General features: G+C 38.2%; 1 protein-coding gene across 1 annotated transcript; it reads right to left on the reverse strand.

Annotated features, from left to right (window-relative positions):
* Positions 1 to 333: 333 nt before the first annotated feature.
* On the reverse strand, positions 334 to 9,233 carry vgll2b (vestigial-like family member 2b). The gene is made up of 4 exons (XM_081348010.1): positions 8,890 to 9,233; positions 7,918 to 8,224; positions 2,482 to 2,901; positions 334 to 1,180 (listed from the first exon to the last, which is right to left on the reverse strand). The coding sequence occupies exons 1-4, from the start codon at positions 8,974 to 8,976 to the stop codon at positions 1,137 to 1,139; spliced, it is 858 nt and encodes a 285-aa protein (XP_081204136.1). The 5' UTR covers positions 8,977 to 9,233; the 3' UTR covers positions 334 to 1,136.
* Positions 9,234 to 20,097: the final 10,864 nt, after the last annotated feature.

Genomic DNA, 20,097 nt, shown 5'->3' on the forward strand with positions numbered 1-20,097 from the left:
ATCTATTCATGCACCCGTTTATAATTTCATCATCGGACAAGAGTGAGTTTGTGCCCTACAACATCAGTGATAAGCCTGGGACATCTTTCCTTCCAGAGGAACATAAACACAGTATTAAATCTAGGCTTCAGGAGATCATCGTTACCCAACATACAAAAAATGAATAATGGCTTTCCGTTCCTATGACTTACATGTTAGCTGGAACGGGTTCTTTGGTTCACAATTTGAAGACAAATCAGCTTTTTAATGTTCAACTCAAATCTAAGATATATAACATATAACCATAGAAGTCTTTTTTGAAATTAGTAATAGGCCATGACAAGAACAAAGCAACATGTTTAAATGCATGTTTAATAAGGAAATACAAACACCTTCTTGCATTTTTAGTCTTTTCATTTTGAATTCAATAAACATAAAAAATACACCACAAATGACTTTCCCCTTTTAACAACATCAATGTAACCTTTTCAGTTCTATACAGTGGTTCATTAACTTGGGAAATAACTTAATTTCACTCTTTTGGCGGTTTATTAATTCTTTGAGATCTCTCAAAGAGATTTTTTATTTTAATTGTTTCACACCATGTTAAAAAAAAAAAAAAAAAAAAAAAAAAAAACAGCACTGGCCGTGAGTGTATTTTAATTGAAACACATAAATACTATTGTATATATAAATAATACTGTACATGAGAAGAAACAAATAATGCAAAGATACAATACAAACATATTGCTGCCATCCTTATTCAATCAATATAAACAGCCAGATTTTTAGGAAATGTATCATTCCATATACACTGCACCATGCGATGTTTCTTACGTCTCAACCTCCAAACAGAGAACCGAAGAGGGCAAGCTGGATTTTTTCACGACAATAAATTAATTAAAAAAAGATCAAAAAGAGGAAACCGGATCAAAAACAGAAAGACCATGTCGTCTAGTGCCCCTGCCTCCCCCCAGGCGTTCTCTCATCACCCTGTGTTCATATCTCCATGGTGCACACAAATAGTCCTGGAGCGTGTTCAGAGCGTGTGCAGAGCTGGTGGAGAGCCGGTGTGCGTGGGGGCTAAAGAAACAACAGTTCGGCTACAATGGGCCAAACTGCAGGCTTTAATTGGATGGTCGATGAAGGGCTACTCATTAAAACCAGTAGAGCTCCTTCCCTTTCTTGTGGTGCTGGAGACCTGCGGTGCAAAGCAGACATGAACACAAAGGCTGAAAACAAGGAGGACCCATACACACACACACAATCTCAATGGTGGCTGCAAACTCTCTATATAATAAGCACCAACAACTGAGGCCAAACAATCCATTTCCTGCCATTAACCTGTAGGGCATGTGGCTTGTTTGCTTTTAACATAATTCATGCACCTTTCTAAACGGAACATTCTGGAAACTTGATGGGTAATTGCTGGTAAACTCTCAGTTAGTTTGGAAAATAAAGCTCTGTGAAATGAAATGAAATTAAATTAAATGAATCTTAATTTTACAAACTGTAAGTTTACCTGCAAATTATTGAGCAAGTTTTCACAATGTTCAGTTTAAAAAAAAGTGTATGAAAAATAGTTAAAATGCTAAAGCTACAAAGGTAAAAGGGTTTTTTTTTTTGTAGTTTTATGTATTATATTTATGTCTTAAATTAGGCACGTCTTTGGCATTTTAGGTACAGATCATTCTACAAAACAGATGTGTCCCTTTTTACACGTGTAAGAAATAAATTTGATAATAATACACACACACACACACACACACACACATTCACGGAATGAGTTACAACAGATTTCTAGTTCCCAGATGCTTTGCTTCTGACTGTTAAAGGAGAGTATGCAGGTTTGCTTGTGCTTTAGTATACTAGCTTGAAAATATGAAACATTTATAATGTAAAAAAATATATATATATATATATATATATATATATATATATATATATATTACATTACATATTTCTCTATATATGTGTGTTTATGCTGCATGAGTAAATATATCTGCAATATATTACACATGCAGTACCATATCTGATCACACATATACATCGATATATTATGAAGTGTATTACTGAATATAAAATTACATACATTATGATATATTAGTAGATATATTGTCACATATTTTTCCATGTATGAAAAGTGGCAATTCCTTATGTATTATTCAATATATTGTAATATATTAACACAATATATTATTCTGTATATTTTCAAATATACAGTTAAACCATTTAATATATTGATAATTCATATATAGGGAAATATATTTTCTTTTCATAAGGGTATACTATTTGTTAATATTGACATTTCTGATGTTGTGTCTCCAGGATTGGCATCAACCTTGTTATCATATTTTTCCCTTTATAAAGTGATGAACTATTTTATAAATCAACATAAATCACAAACAAGAAGTACACTCTTCAGGGACACATTCAATTCTTCTCTTTTTATCACATTATATTTAATTTTGTTGCTGTTTTGCCTACATTGGAACACCTTACCTGATTCCATGTTGAGAGCCAGACTCTGTGCCACTTCCCCAGGCGGAAGCAGCCCTGGCCATGTTGCAGTGGGTTCCAGCTTTCCCACTTCATAATGCCCAGGCAGCGTCGAGAGATGAGGCGGCCGGACGGCAGGCATCAGCAGAGGTCCATAGTGGGCATCCAGCCCGGGATTGGAGTACAGTTCATGGAGGGGCCGTGGGGGGGGATAGGGCTGGCTTTGAGAGTAGCTCCAGGACTCTGATGGGTGTGGGTGAGCGTGTGAGTGAGGCAGACCGGGGTGCAAGGCCTGGGCGTACGCGTCCATAGCGTAGGTGGGAGCACCTATGGGATCACAATGGGGCCGGCTGGGCGGAGGGGGGTAGTTACTGTCCCAGAAAGATGGAGGGAAACTGCGCCGACTGCTTGAGGATGAAGCTTCTGATGGGGAAAGAAAAGAAAGAATGACAAAGAGAAACAGAGGCCAAAGAGCATAATGTTATGCATGGACAGAGACTATTTTTTATACGAATTTGTGGGGAGGATCAACTTCTTAAGGATGTACTGTCCATACAATTTGGGGAACTGTTGAGGTATGTCCCACACAACAAAATGTGTCTGGCGCCCCTTGCTCAGTTAGCTAACAGTCAACTAATAAACAAAACATTTTTGTGGTATGTAAATGTAAAAAATTATGATTAAAAATGACAGAACAGTACAGTACTGTTCAGGGTCAGACACTAATGGGGGCTTGGGGCAAGAATGCTACCAAAATTAATTAAAAAAATGCCTCTAAAATTCAAAGTGATGCACAAAATGGACCTTATGAGCCTTATTTTGTTTATTTAGATTTATAATACAATATAGCTAAGCAAATCATATGAGCAAGAGAGCTTTTTTTTTTCAGATATCAGTACAATTGCAAATGTTTTTTATACAATTTTATATATTTTCTTATATAGATTTAATACAATAAACAGTTCAATGAACAAAAAGTTAGTATTAAGTGACTTAAAGCCCAAAACAGAACAGTTGTGCTTCTCTGAGCATTTTGTTCCTGAATTTAATTGAATGCGTCATTGAATGGTTGAGTGAATGATTCAATGACACATTCATAAAGATAGTGGCTGCACCCGAAATCAAATAATACCATATATTAGGCAAAAAACATGATGTGACGAGTAGTATGTCCAAATTCAAAGTACTCATAAAAGAGTAGGTGAAAAGTACCCGGATGACCTACTTCTTCCAGAAAAATTCTCAAGTGTGCATACGATGGACATTTTACTATCCCATGAGGCCACGGGAGAGAATATGTGATTCAATGTAATTGTAATTCAATGACTCACTCATTTAGACGGTGACTTACTCGCAGCTTACTGGCGATTTTAGTTTGATAAAAGTAGGCTCTCTTTTTTTCATATTTCTATATTCAAAATTTAAAACGTTAATCTCACAACATTATTTTATGCAATTGTCACAGCTTTATGATGTGTCTTATTATTCTAATTGAAGTTACTCGTTGCATTTAAAGGTAGGGTAGGCAATTTCCTAGAGGCTAGCAATAGCAAGCTAGCTTTGAAAGCATGAGATCCCACCCTCCCTTCTCCAAAGCCACTCCTCCTTCAAAACACATGAAAGCAGACAGCAGAGTCTGCAAAGCGTCACGAGATGAGAGACGGCGTTAAATTACCTCATGTCTCAAAGCAAATAACATTACAAAAAAAATGAATGTAAACAACTTACAGAGCTCTTACTTGTACCACCTGACTGCTGTAGATTCATTTTGGCGATTATAGTGTTAACATAGAAACGCATAAATCTGAGTCTGACGACGTGAACAGCTCCGGCTAGTACGTCACGTGTTGCCATCTCTAACTACGTATATGAAATGGCATGTTGTTTTAATTCAGGAGGAACTGTAAAAGGCGGCTGTTATTTTTTTGTGGCACTCCGTGACTGATGTCTGTCTACAACTCTGCAAAGCCTTACTGAACGCACAGATGACGTGTGATGTCTGCACAAGCAGGGTGCGCGGAGGTATGGAAATACATGTTGGCAGGTAGGCAGGACATCGTATCATTACATTCGGACCGAATGCAATTATTGGACGAAATTTTTTTGGTCCTGAGACATTCACAGAAGATATATGTTTTAACAAACTTCTATTATTGATTGCTATTAGGATGTGAAGAGAGTTTCAACCAGTATAACAAAAAAGTGTGATATGACATTCAATAAGGTTAGAGAAAATATTGTTCTTATAAATGTGCAATAATGCCCTTGGGAATCTGTTTAAGAAAGTTTAATGAAGTTCAATGGAAAGTTCATTTCTATCATTGCTACTGTTGTTATGGTAACCTCCTCAGGTAAATATGCCCTCTGTTCACTAGCATCTCTTCAGGGGGCTCTGACTAACTTGTAATCTCACGTCGGTGATTACTGAAATGTTGTGTGAACACCATTGAAACTTCCTTTGGAGTGTTCAAGGTTTAATAAGAAGGGTCAGACCCCCCATAATTTGCACGCTGATGTCAGTTAGTTATCATATTATTATAGGTTAAGCTGAGATGACATTTCTCTGAGTCTCATTTGTCCACATATAAGGCCGTTGCACCTTAGACTCTCAGGTCAGGCTTGTCACATGATTTCACATGATTTCCAGCCCCACGCCCTCAGATGTCTTTCTGATTGAATCATATGGTGTTCCATTTGCTTCTAAAGAGCTTAGCACACATCACAGAAATACACACAGCCACATGAGAGAGATGAGAGACGGAAAGAGAGAGAGGGAAAGAGAGAGCTAGAAAGGACTAAGAAAACCCACTAAAGATATACAAAAGAAGTGGTCAAGACAAGAAAATTTGTTTGACTGAAGAAAAACAGACATGTTTGACTCACATCTTTTGCAGTGTTTCGCACATGACATGTTAAAAGTTAAAAGAAGTTCTCTGAAACAGAAAACCAACAGTTGTTATCCCTATCCGTGCCAAACAGATTATTTTTTGCACCCATTGCTGCCACTTGTGAACTCAAAAACGCAGCTCAAGAGCTTGCTTTTTTTTTTCGTTCCACTGACCTGCATTCTGTGTGAATGGCCCCTAAGACAGTCTCTGTCTGTCCTAAAGGTCTATATAAGGCAGAAGTTTAAACCTGGAGAACCGCATGTGGTTTTCTTCTACTGTCATGCCAGTTCCACAACACCTCCACAGACCTGCAGAACCCTGTCTCTGCTCGTGCCCTCACCTGTTGTTTTTACTAACCCTCTCGCCCCCTGTAACCCCTCGTAGAATGTGGAGGGAGGGGTGAAGTATGTTTTTAGCCGTTACTTTTATATTTAGAATTCTTCTGAAAAAAGACACCGGTGATGTAGTCGTGATCAGAGGAGGGGTGGACGAGCTCCTCATAAATCTGACACTTGGTATTGTGAGCTGTTTGAACGCGATACGAGCTCGAGCCACTGCGCTTACCGCCACGTATAAACATAGTATCTGTTGGGAGGCAGGCAGTGTCTGAGAGGCTAGATGAAGATGTCACAGGGAGGGAGGGAGGGAGGGAATATACCAAAGGTTCATTAAGGTAAACACACACATTAAGCACCACCTTGCATTGCAGACACTTGAGTGATCTGGTATTCCACAGGCTCTGCACGCTATCTCACTTGGCGGCACAAAAGGGGCAGAAAGTAAAAGATATTTGTGACTAATTGTGACTATACGACATTGTCAGTTAGCTCCTGTCCGCCCAAAAAATGAAAATTCTGTCATTTAATCACCCTCATGACATTGTGAGCTCATATGATTTTCTTTCTTCTGCAGAACACAGCTGTTTCAGCTGTTATTGTCTTTCATGCTGCCCTTTTAGTAGTTTGAAACTTAGTGACTTTAAAAAGGACATGAATTGAGAAATTAAATTTGATCTTTTGACATGTAAGAGGTAGGGGTGTAACGTTAGCCTCATGTCACGATTCGACACATATCACGATACTGAACTCACAATACGATTTTATTGCGATACTCCAAGACATATGATAAAAGTTTAACAAAAAATGTACTGTTGATTAAAATGCTAGATTTGGTATTACATTGTGGGTGTAAATGAATGGGCTTGGGCTTGGTGCTGATAACCCAAGGCACAGGACAATGGTGACACCAGAATACAAATACAGAATTATTTTAGATGAATATGCTTGCACTCTGTCACTGGCTCACTAGGTCACGTTTTACTGGTAATATAAGATATTTGGCATTATCAGGATCCACAAATATTCCCCCATTGCATAATTATACATTATATTCAACATTATACTATATAGTAGTTTAATTTAGTACTGACACTAAAACTCTGAAAACTTGAATTTTTTTATTTTGGGTGAACTACACACAATAAATATTCTCACTATCCACGATACATATTGTTGCATTTTTGTATTGCGATATATTGTGACACGATATATTGTTACTCCCCTAGTAAGAGGTCATTGTACTATTAAAGGGTTAGTTCACCCACAAATTTAAATTCGGTCAGTAATTACTCACCCTCATGTTGTTCCAACCCCGTAAGACTTTCGTTCATCTTCGGAACACAAATTAAGATATTTCTGATTAAATCTGAGAGCTGTCTCACTCCTCCATAGGCTTCTCTGTAATTGAAACTTGCCGGCCCAGAAAGTTAGAAAGGACAATGTTCAAAATAGTCCAAGTGACTACAGTGGCTCAGTCATAAGTTTATCAAGCGACGAGAATACTGTTTGTGCGGAAAATGTTTTTTTTTTAAATAACGACTTTCTTCAACTATTCATTTTCTTCTGTGTGGGCCTCTGAGTGAGTTCACGTAGTGTAACAGTGCAGCGCTTCTGGGTTGTACGTCAGAACGTAGGCTCACTATTGGCCAGCATCACACGCATGACCAGCGTCGGTCATGTGTGTGACCGACTCAAAACTTCATCGTTAATCCAAAAACAACTTTTATTAAAACCAAGCTCTGAAAACAACTCGTTTCGGATTTTGTCACATTATGACAGTGCGACGAAAGACCACCTCTGCAGAATCAGATCAACACCTACTTCTACATCATCGCATCTTTGGCCCCATCCATTGGTGCATTAGATGTGAAGGAGAGAAGAGAGGTACAGGACCACTGGATTAAAAGTAACATCACCTTGATCCTAATGCTAGAAAAGTGGTTATTTATTTTCAACTATGTGAATGTCTCAATAGAGCATTATTTGTTTGTTCGGTACATTTCACAGTGGATTCTTTGGTAAATTATGGTGCGTTTACATGACAACAATGTACTAAAACTGAAATGTTTTTTCCTTTGCAGTTTGAGCTTATTGCTTAGCTGAGATAATTTGTGCACGCAAATTATATGCAGTGATTTTAAATTCCTTTTCTTGTGCCTATTTCTTGCATCTGTCTCAGATCAAACCGATAGACTCTTTTGCCACACTCTCACCTGTGCTGGGATCGCTGTGCCTCTTTTTGCCCTCGGCCTCCATGTAGGTGCTGAGAGCTCTGGAGAAGTGTTCATCCACCACGCTGCTAATGTCCCCTTGGTAGTAGGTGAAGAGAATGCATCGTGAGCTCAGATACTCTGCCTCCCCGACCTCCTTGTCCTTCGTAGCCTCCTCTACCTGTCCGGACAAAGGGTATGGTGATGGGGACGGACCCCCCGAGCTGGAACTTCCAGCAGAAACCGGGACCCCAACGCTGTCCATCAGATCCCTGCAGCGAGACGAGGGGCTTCTCAGACCAAGGGGTGCCTAAGAAAATGAAGTAGTTGTGAACCATTGTGACACATTTTGTTGTGTGTATGTCTGACTGTGTCAATGTTTATGTTTGTGTGCCTGAACCGTGTGATTATCAATCTATATGTATGCAATTGCAATCATATATAAAAGATATAGGTAAGACCAGGGCTTGTCACACAGGGAAGTTACATTTTGAATAACTATGTATCAAAAATCCAGTTAGGCCAAAGCTTGTTTTCTCTGCAGTCTCTATTAAATTAGAATTAAACTCTCTTAAATTAGGATTATTTTTGTGAATTCTATCCTCAAAATTAAAATTAATATAGGCTATATACTCAAACAACATGCCCAGAGCAAAAGGTCAATGTGTTCAGTGAGCTGAATCTTTTTTTTTTTTTTTTTTGCTGTTTTCTGTGCATTAACGGAAATGTTCAACTGCTTTTATAGCCAAGACTTGAAGGTTTGCGCCTATACTGAGAAATGGTCACTGGAGTGTGACAACATGCCCCGGTCTAGTCGACCTCACACACACACACACACACACACACACAGCAAACACAGTCGTCATATATACAAAAAAATAAAAGTGAGGACAAAATACGCAAAAACTTGCATGTTTAATTTAATAGTAATTTAGCAATGCATTTCACATATGCATTGCTGGGAAACGTGCTTACCGGTAAAGTGCTGATGAATGCTGAAGCTTTGTGCGCGTACGGTGCGTAATGACCATAAGCCGGGTACATAACATCCAGACAACTCATGATAACCCGCTCGCTCCTCTTGGCTCGCAGGCAACGGAACAGTCGCGCTCTGTCTCACGTGCTGAAGCAGAGAAACGGGTAAGGAAAGTCAGGTAGGACAGTGCAACATCTCGGTGTCGGTAAGCAGAGCGCGCGGAGACTGATCAGTGGTCCAAGGTGACGCACACCTGACAGCTGCGCTCGCGGGACTGTGGTTTGGTTTATACCACAGAATGTGCCCAAGACAGAGCTTCACATGACGACCCCTCCCACCCCACCCCAAGACCCCCGACAACCCTCTAAAATCTAACTGCGTGGTCCACACAATGCAGAGCACGTCCGTGAGTTTGGGCTACTGCACAGGCAACATTCATGCCATGATTGATGGTCAAAGCAATTACGTGATGGATTTTGAATATGTGCAAATTAAATACAAAGCATTTTTCTATAACACAAATTTAACATGCATAGGCCTACAGGTTTAAAATGATAGCAGAGACATAAGTGTTAAAAAATATTTTGTCTCAAATCTTGATATAGTAGGCTATTGTATTCCCATATGTTTCTTCTAAAAGTTTTATAGAAATGAATATGTATGTGTGTGTTAATTAGGGGTGTTACAAAGTACCCCAAAGTTGTAACTCTGAGAAAACATAGGCATCAGTTTAGATTTTTTTAAATGTATTTTACTTATATTATTATTTTACATTGTGTAATCATATTTTTCAGAAATAATACTTGTAATTATTACAATAAAAATTATGATAAAAAAAATAGAAATATTTTTATGCTCTTAGGGCAGTGCTAAGCAAAATGCTACAAGAAGAAAAGAAAAAGAAAAGTTTTCAAATCACTTTTTAAAATTTCATTTGATACCATCTGCTTATAAACATCATGTAGTAAACTTAACTTGCTGCGCTGAACATTGGAGGTATTTGGCTGATTCTCAGGGTGGCACATTGGTGTGAGATATAGACTAGACACCCAATCCATACCAGCACTTCAGCAAAGAGATTCCTCTCAAATCTAGCTCACATTATCACCTTCACTTAAACAAACTCGAGGTCAGTCAAACACGCACCCATAAATATTGTCTCTGTTCCACTAGTTTAGATTAATATTCCAAATCAAAGCTGTTAATGCTTTATTAAAGAAGGAACCTCCTCCAGATCCTGCTCTGTAAACTGTTTTAGATATTCTCTCAGATATTAATATGTGCACATTGGCTCTTGAGTGCCAGGAGTTTTCTGACAGACATTCTAGAACGTTAAGAGAATCGTGTGGAATATTTGCAGAATTTCATCCAGCAGTGTTAAACAGAGAGGAATGTCTCTGAAGTGTTTGCTCAGGGTCGACAGAGGCGATGTGTGCCAGAACTATGTCAGCTTCAATTGACCAATAAACTCTGTCTAATATGATCGGTTTCAGACCAACTGTTTATACCATAGCTGTGTTTTTTCCATATTATACAAAAATATAATAAAAATATAATAATAATAATAATTAATATTATTATTATATTATTAGGTAACACTTTAGTTAAGGGTCCACTTCTCACTATTAACTAGTTGCTTATTAGCATGCATATTACTAGGATATTAGCTGTTTATTCATATTTTTATAAAGCACATCTTAATGCCTTATTCTGCATGACCATATTCTGCATCCAACACTTTACTACTACCTTACTAACTATTAATAAGCAGTAATTGCGGGTTTATTAAAGCAAAAGTTATAGTTAGTTAGTTTACTTAATAATTGGACCCTCTAAAGTGTGTTCTATTATTATTATTATTATTATCATCATCATCTATTATTATCATCTGTCACATATTTTCTGATCAGTACTAAAACTAAAGAAATCACTTGCAGAACTTCATGCAAATGCATTGTAGTGATTTGTACAAACAAAACCGTTAAAATATACTCGTACAATTATGGAGTACATTTACGGGAATGAGAGACACGGACACTTGAGACAAAGTTGGATCAAGCTCCACACTGCTGTCATGAGTACATGCTTAACTATTCCCTGCTGGAGGTCAAGAGGTCTGAGACTATTAACCTCTCATTTTACATGCATTTAAAAGACTTGTTATCTGAATGCATTCTGGAGTCATGAACATGCTGTTGTCCATAATGTCTGTCTCGGCTGAAGCACACTGTGAAACTTTACTCGCATTGGTGTGTTTTTTTTGGGATACAGAGTTGAATGATGCAATGCCACAGGGAAAGGGGTTGAGAGCTTCAGCGTGACGGACAGCTGCTCCTGACGACACGCAGCACAGGGTTTAAAACAGACTCTGCACTATGACCACATGAAGGAAGAACCATTTATATTAATGGCCATGACCGATTGCGCTCTCTCTCTCTCTCTCTCTCTCTCTCTCTCTCTCTCTCTCTCTCTCTCTCTCTCTCTCTCTCTCTCTCTCTCTCTCTCTCTCTCTCTCTCTCTCTCTCTCTCTCTCTCTCTCTCTCTCTCTCAAAGTCTTCCCAGCAACACATATCACTCTCTCCTTCCTTTTTGGAACAGTAAGTCATTTGTCATTACTAAGAAAACAGGTTGTATGACTATATGCGTGCGTGTGATGTCTAGCCCAGTCTGTATCACAATCTCTGAGCCACAGCGAATGACCCCTGATGTTCAGCTCTGAGTGACCAAACTAGGGAACAGAGAAGAAGGATGACTCCCCCCTCTTTCCCTTCTCTCTCTCTCTCTCTCTCTCTCTCTCTCTCTCTCTCTCTCTCTCTCTCTCTAGTTCCATTTCTATTTATTCCTGTTTCATTCACTTTCCAGGACCATCTTCCTAAGACTGTGTGTGTGTGTGTGTGTGTGTGTGTGTGTGTGTGTGTGTGTGTGTGTGTGTGTGTGTGTGTGTGTGTGTGTGTGTGTGTGTGTGTGTGTGTGTGTGTGTGTGTGTGTGTGTGTGTGTGTGTGTGTGTGTGTGTTTGTGAACGAGCAGAAAATAAACACTGATTGCATCATTGTTTGGTTTAGACCCTTGATGCTAGACCAATTCTCTCAGCCATAAAACTATGACAAATCAGTCAGGTGATCACAAGGATTAAAATACCATGTTAAACATATTGCAGGATTGTATTAATATGAGCAATAAAATCACTGATAGTTTTTCATGTTCTACAATACTTTCAGATTCTCTTAAAGCTTGTTTTAGTTGCTATGAAATACTTTGTCCTGCATTGTGACATGCTATAATAAAGAACATTTCTAAAACATATGTAAACCAAATATTTATATTTTTTGACAATTATTTATGCAAATGTGTTCATTAATACAGTTGGGTGAAATAAAGTTGATTGGATCTAATTGCAAGCAGTTAAAAGGTAAATGAACATCAGGTGCAAACTATAATCAAACAATGAGTAAGGAAACCAACAAGCGGGAAAAAGGGGAATAAACAGCAAAAAAACAACTTATAGTAAACCTCAAACAGATAAAACAGATAAAAACAGAATAAGGTTTTATGTTTTGTTAGTTTTAGTTAACTATAATTGTAAGTGTTACTGAAGAACAGGCAACAGGAACAATGTTCTCAGGTACTTATTGAAGAGATTCAAAGAAACAGCCCAGGTAAATATCACAGCGTGGTGAAAGGCACTTGAATGACTTAACAGTTCTTTGTCTTTGCAGGATGACCTGGGACTCGTTAGAATGGATGCAGTCTGAAGATGAGGATGATGATGACAGGCAGATGATCAGACGGGGAGTCTGATAAGACAACTACATGTGGATGAGAATGGGTATACTGTATACAAGTCCCAGGTGATTAGTGACAGGTGCGGGGAATCAGTACTCAAGTGAGTTTGAATGAAGAGGCGGAGTTACAGGGTCTGAAGTTACGGGGACGGCTGAAAGCCGAGTATGCACTGAAAGGATTGGCGCAGAGAGTTTTGGGCGTACTCGGCTCAGGGAAGATACCGCCTCCAGCTGTTTTTGTAGCTATGGCAATCTCAGCGTTCTCAGGAAACATCCTATCTCCTGGATCTTCCTCTCCGTCTGCCCATTCGATCGTGGATGGTAGCCGGATGTTAAACTCACTGACTCACCTAGGAACTGAGGTCCTCAGCCCGAGACAATGTCCTCAGGTAAGCTGTAATTGCGAAACACGTGAGTGAACAGAGCCTCAGAAGTCACTAGCCAATGGTAATCCTACAAGGGGATGAGGCGGCAATGGCTTTGGACAGTCGGTCCACGACCATAAGGATACAGGTAAATTAGTCAGAGGCAGGTAAGTCCATGATGAAGTCCACTCCTAGGTGTGGCCAGGGTTGGTGAGGAATGGGCAGCAATTGGAGTTTCCCTTCGGGGAGATGGCATGGTGACTTGGAGATGGTGCAGGTTGTACATCCTTGGACAAAGCGATTGACTTCCTGAGACATGACCACCAATAACAGTTGCGGATGAGCAAGAGGGTTTGTTGACTGCCTGGATGTCCAGACCCCAGGGAAGAGTGTACCGAGTCCATGAGGGACAGCCGAGAGCAAATGGAACATAAATCCGTCCCTCAGGACCTCCCGCCAAAGCAGATTCAGTGTGGGTGGCTTCGACGATCTGGTCGTCCAGGTCCCATTGGATAGGACAGACGATGACGGCTGGAAGGAGGATGGGCTCTGGGCTACTGTTGGATTGATCAGGTGCATAAATATGAGAAAGTGCATCAGCACTTGAATGGTTTCATGGATGGTTCACCCCCTCCAGCCAGTGACGTCATTCTTCCAATCAAGCTTGATAGTGAGATGTTCCCATGTTACCAATGTCATGATTCTGCTCCGCCGGGGATAACTTTTTAGAGAAAGGCACATGGATGTGGAGTTTTGGTGGGTCAACCCACTGCTACGACAGCACTGCTCACTCATTTTGGAAGCATCGACATTATTATTCAAAACCTTACAAAAACGTACAAAAACCTCAAAAGCTTTCAATGACTTCAGAATTTTTTTTAATTACTGATTAGCTAATCAACCACCAAATTTGACAAAGCACTATTACTTACTAATTTGTTAATCAGAGTTTCTTGTTAGTTAATAGTGGTTACTGAAGTTATTAGTTTCTTAAGTGTTGCCCAATAAAGCTGACTGCACAATTAATCTCTTATTTATGTAATGTCTGCAATTTGTTATGAGAGGATTTGTGAGTGAGCAGAACTCAACAATAGACAAAACCTCAGCCGTTTTGAGTGGTGTGTGGATTCTAACTTAAACACTTCTGATTGGCCATTGTGTTCAAGAGGTCAACAGATATGCTTTTGATTGGCTACATTGCTCAATACTGCAAAAACAAATTGTAAATAGAAACAGAGAGCAAACACAGAAATGCACTGGATCAATTGCCAAATCTGTTTTGCCAATGCTTTTACGACAGCAAAAACATATCCTAGACCAGCAGTTATTTATGGGCAAAGTAATCAGAAGAAGCAGCAAGTAGTCGATTGAACAAGAAAATTCCACGCTAGTCTCAAGTTCGTGGCCAGGGGAAGCAAGAACTTGAGTCTAGCGTGGAATTTTCTTGTTCAATCGACTACTTGCTGCTTCTTCTGATTATTTTTCAGAAGCTTTGCACTAAACCTTGCCCAGCTTTACACATGCTCCGCCTATCCCAGAATTTAATTTAATTCCTAAAAATAAATACAAAACCCTCCCAATACCACTTGGACACTCAACCATTTATATAAGGGGCCAGATTTTGTGAGGGCCCTGAAACAACAGCCTGCATTTAGGACCTGATATGGCTCATCACCAAGCGGGTCAGGGCTGGAGGTTATAGTGTTGTTTGTCTTTTTCAGCTATAGCTCCATGTGTGGCATACAGTTGCTGCATAAGCACACACACACACACACACACACACACACACACAAGTGTGTGCTGTCTGTTACCACAACAAAAGCCACAAGCAGTCTGATTCCGCACTATAATCAGAGCTCTAATGTTTGTTTAATTTTAGCTCCAAATTTTTTTACTGTGTTGCATCAGATAAGAGGAGGGACTGAAGATGCTTGATTGTCATGTAGGATTATCTCAAGCTTAAATCTGGTTTCAGACTGAACAAGAGCATCGCATGTCCAGTTATGTTCGATTTCACCCTTTGTGCATCTAATCATATAATTTAAACTATTGCAATTATGAATATGGGGTTTAGTATGACTCTTTATGTAAGAAGGTCATTCCATGCTTTTGAAAGTCCAGCATTATTTGTAAACCCATTTTATCATTAGGTCTAATTTACTTATTTTCTTAAAGCAGGGGAATAGATGAATTCTCACCTTTAAGACAAATCAAAATAAACCTTTTATTGACCTTTAATCCATAGGATCATATTTAATTTTTATGTTTTTAAGACAGTTATCATCACAGCTAAACATTTTATTGCCTTTTAACTTTAAATTTTAAACCTTTAAATTGTTTATATTATTTATTCATATTCTTTTATATAATTTATATTAATTATATTATATTATATTATATTATATTATATTATATTATATTATATTATATTATATTATATTATATTATATTATATTATATTATATTATATTATATTATATTATATTATTATTAACCCAAAGCTAAAATAAAGCTAGAAAAAAACTGTTAACTTAACTGTTAACGTGAATGCTTAATTGTGCCCAAACAAATGGACTGTCCTCCTCTCTCAGTAGCATTTATCTCCATCAAACACTTTCTCCTTGGGCCTGTTTATTAAAAGCTAACCCACTCAGTATGGCTAGTACGCGAACAAGCAGCATGGCTGAAGTAACTGACGGGTGCTACATTCCCCCTTTGGCAGCCTGGAGTGTCCCAGCGATGTAGACAAGCAGCCGATGTCATCCTGTGTGTGTGTGTTTGTGTGTGTGTGTGTGTGTGTGTGTGTGTGTGTGTGTGTGTGTGTGTGTGTGTGTGTGTGTGTGTGTGTGTGTGTGTGTGTAAAGGGCTAGCAGGAGATTGTCACCCTGCTGTTGAACATTCCTGTCCCACAAGCACAGGAGGGCACTACTGCCCCCAAAGAAAGAAAGAAAGAAAGAAAGAGCAAAAGAGAGAGAGAGAGAGAGAGAGAGAGAGAGAGAGAGAGAGATGAACTGACTGATTGAAGAGAAGATGCGGTTACAAAGCTGTTGTGTCACATGCTCCAACAGCGATAATTTACTTCGCCGCAGTCAGATGTTGTTGGTGCCTCAGAATGCCAGGAACGCAGATGAGTTCTTTTTGCACGCTAAGATGATCACTGGAACTCAATGTTAAAGGGCAATGTTAAATGTTAAATTCAGCATAAAGCATGTTGTTATTTAGTCTAATTAGGTAATTCCGTATTACTGGATCTATATGAATGCTGTGCTGTTTTGAATTATGGAAATTATTTATTTCATGTGCATTTCACATTTCAGATTAAGAGTGATTTATTCAGTGATGACATCATGGAGTTCACAGCTATTTTTATTGGCCAATAAACTAGTAGATCTGCCCTCGGTTACCAATCAGAGAGGGTCTAGGAGAAGAAGAAAAAAACCCTTTCAAACAGACTTCCAAATCTATGTAAAATTATGTAAGAATTCTTGAATCTATTTTTCTCTGTGATAACAAGGTCATTGCCCTGCCAACCCCACAACTCAAACCAAATACTTTATCCAATAATTTTCCATCTCTTATTTCTCTCAGGGCCCTATAACATGGGACACTAACGTCACCCCTGTGCAATGTCAGTGTGGGACACTCTACTCAGATCAGTGCCATCCATTTTAAATATAAAATTCACTTGTCATCGACCTGCCATGTGCATCAGTGATAGGCATAGCTGACATCACAGCCATGTGACAAATGTTAGACATTTTATGTCATGGACAAATTACAGAATTTGTAAGCTTGTCTTTGAAATTAATTAAATGTGGAAAAACGGGGGTTTTCTTTAAAACCAAAACCATGTGAATATCTCAACTATTCACAAATGTCAGTAACATTATGCAGTTCATGACGTTGAATACAAATTATTATATGCATTGTGCTAGGAATTGCAAATGTGACACATGCATGTGTTGTTGTGAAACTAACAACTTCCCTTTTCTTCCTCTTTTCGGTCATTCAGTTACAGCTGGGAAAAAACATTCTGTTCTATAGCAACCTATAAATGTGAACCTATAGATTTCTATAAAATGTGAGAGATTTTCCTTGTTTGCACAATATATGTGACCTATTGTCCCACAACAAAACATAGAATCCAACAGACATTTCCTCTTTTCTACTGTTCTGAAAATAAATGTTAAAAGGGTTTAAGTATAACTATGGGACATTTGGTATACTTTGAATTTTGTGGTTGGATGTGTTAGTCTTAATTTGTATACCAAATGCTATATTAAAACCAGAGAGCTAATTACTTACTCTGTTAAGAATTCACTTGACCACAAGCTCTTTTTCCATCAGAATAACCTTAAGATGTGACGCTGACCAAATAACAGGCAAGACTGAAGCTTGAAAGGTTTTTAGAAAACAGGTCACACATCTCTAAATAAATTACAAGGTGAGATAAAGCTACTAATGAGTTGTTTTGACAGTCTGAGGTTCACAAATTGGATCAATACACATTCAGTAAATGGTCAAGCCACCATCTTAATTGGTCGTTCTTGTCATTCATGTCCCTCTTTGCAGGTTTTAACATGTTAATTTGTGTGTGTGTGTGTGTGTGTGTGTGTGTGTGTGTGTGTGTGTGTGTGTGTGTGTGTGTGTGTGTGTGTGTGTGTGTGTGTGTGTGTGTGTGTGTGTGTGTGTGTGTGTGTGTGTGTGTGTGTGTGTGTGTTAGCTTTGAGCTGCAAGTGCATAGGCCAAGTGATATTCCTGGTGGGCCAGAGGATTCTGTTCCTGTTATTTATTGCAAATGCCAAACGTTTTATTTTATTTTTATTAATTTTTTTGAGAGTTTGAAACATTGAGAGTTTTTTTGTTGTTGTTGTTGTTGTTGTTGTTGTTGCTAAATTTTAATCCTATTTTAATTTTTCTTTGAACAGATTTTGTGACAATTTTGTAATTTTAGATTCAATGATTCATGTTTCTTTAATGTTTTAAAGTTAATCTCATTCTCACATGTCAACAACCATTATAAATGTATGGAAAATAATGTTCTTTTATATTTGTTTGAGGCAGAAATTTAAATGGTTCAAAGAACAAAAATGAAAACAACCTGAACAAACTCTTATACTTGAGAATCAAACTCTCAAACTTTTATAAGTAAGAAATAATTGAAGATGGCCCTTTTAATTATTAGAAAATACACCTTGGGTGTGCATTATTTTTCTAATATTTCAACAAACTAGAGTCAACTATTCCACTTATTATACGGTTACCAAAAAAAATAAAAATAAAATAACTTTTAGAGCTGTAATGGAGGCTTGAGCCATTGATATGCAGACTAATGCAGTTATTGGAAAGAGAGATTGATAGATTGCTTAAGCGTGTGTGAATTACCTGAGTCTGTGCGTCTCTCAACAGTAGCCTATTCGGCAGCAACCAATTTTGTTATAGGTTAGGGCCATGGTGAGCCACCCAATTTGATCTCACAGTGATCTCACCATGAGCTCACAGGATACTCGTGATATGGTCACAATGTGAGATCACAGTGAGCTAAAAGTGTAACCTCACCACGCCCTCACTGTGTGCTCATAGGTCACAATGTGAGGTCAAAGTGCACACAAAGACAATATGCATTGCAGCATGAAGCTTTTGATCGTCACCATTGTTGAGATTCATACGCTGTCATCTGATGTCTCTTACTTTGTGTCTTAATGACATGTTGTTCAAATGATTGTGTCTTATCATACATTCAGAATCCTTCATAAATGACTAAGACACGGCTGGATATTATAATCACATGGATATTATAAATTAAAAAATAAAGTGAATAACACCTCACAAAGACTGCATATGGAATGTAGGTAATGAATATGCAGTTATCATCAACAACAACCCATCATAACCTGGATGCATTCACCTTTGTTTTTTCCTGCCATCACATAGGCTATGTGTTATACAGACACAGTTATTGCAGTCAGAGAAAATATAATGGGGGGTCAAGAGCCCAACTAAAGTAAACACTGATCTCCATAATGGTAATGTTAAACGAAATTATAAAACATAAACATCTAAACCTCTATTAATTCTCAATAACAACTTCTGTAGACATCTGACAGAAATAAAGTCAATCTGGTTAGTAAGTGAATAAGCTGGCAATGCTGTTTGTGGAGTTGTTTAATCCTCCTCTGCTGAGATCTTCAGAGATTTAATGTATTTTATTTCATCTAATGCTGTGGCTGGAAGTCAGTTGTATGTTTGGAGAACGTTCTTATAAGAAAAAAAATCTGTTATCTGGGTGTGCACTCATACTGTGAGCTCACCATGTGTGATTTCATGGTGATAGTGCTGAGAAACAAGAAATTCTACATGGAACTATGCCAATAAAGAACCTTTATTTTAAGACTGTACAGTTTACTGATTGCACTATTCTTATTTTACATAGTTTGCACTGCTTTCCAATACAGTTGTACAGTTTGCCTATTAATTGAATTTAGAAAAATAGAAAGGTAAAGCAGCTATTGTTAAATGTCTGGCTTTGTGTGTGGGTAATGGCAGGTGTATTTAAAATGCAGTTCATTACTTGGTAGATCTCATAAATGCTGCTTGCCAGCCTTCCCGTGTTCAAACTTGACACCATCAAAGGTAGTACTATAGCATATTATATCTCCCATGTTAATAGTAAAAAAAAAAACAATGTAGGCCTATGCCTATCCTATTTTTCGGTCCCTTGAAAAGAAAACATAAAGCAGTATGCAGGCCTATTGAAGTAGCCTACGTTTGTTCCACGTCTGCATTGAGAATTGGCTTTGTATTGGACAATGTACTGATTCAAATGAATGTGCTGCATAATAATGAGGACATCTACTGGCCTACAGGTGTCGGTGCAGAATAGTATTATTGTGGCTTTCATAGTGCTCGCGACTTATCATAGTTCATCATAGAACATAGCACACAAATACAATGTAAACGTATTATATCAACGCAAACGATAGCAGATTGTATTGATTTTTGTTGTTGTTGTTGTTGTTGTTGTTGTTGTTGTTGTTGTTGTTGTTGTTGTTGTTGTTG

The sequence above is a fragment of the Scardinius erythrophthalmus genome, assembly GCF_964197995.2.
Source record: "Scardinius erythrophthalmus genome assembly, chromosome: 19".
Classification (NCBI taxonomy): Eukaryota; Metazoa; Chordata; class Actinopteri; order Cypriniformes; family Leuciscidae; genus Scardinius; species Scardinius erythrophthalmus.

Coding starts and splice junctions, on each gene's coding strand:
- vgll2b (XM_081348010.1), bottom strand. CDS start 8,976: ATGAGTTGTCTGGATGTTATGTACCCGGCTTATGGTCATTACGCACCG. Junction 8,225..8,889: donor CATTCATCAGCACTTTACCG/GTAAGCACGTTT, acceptor TCATTTTCTTAG/GCACCCCTTGGTCTGAGAAG. Junction 1,181..2,481: donor GGCTCTCAACATGGAATCAG/GTAAGGTGTTCC, acceptor TTTGCACCGCAG/GTCTCCAGCACCACAAGAAA.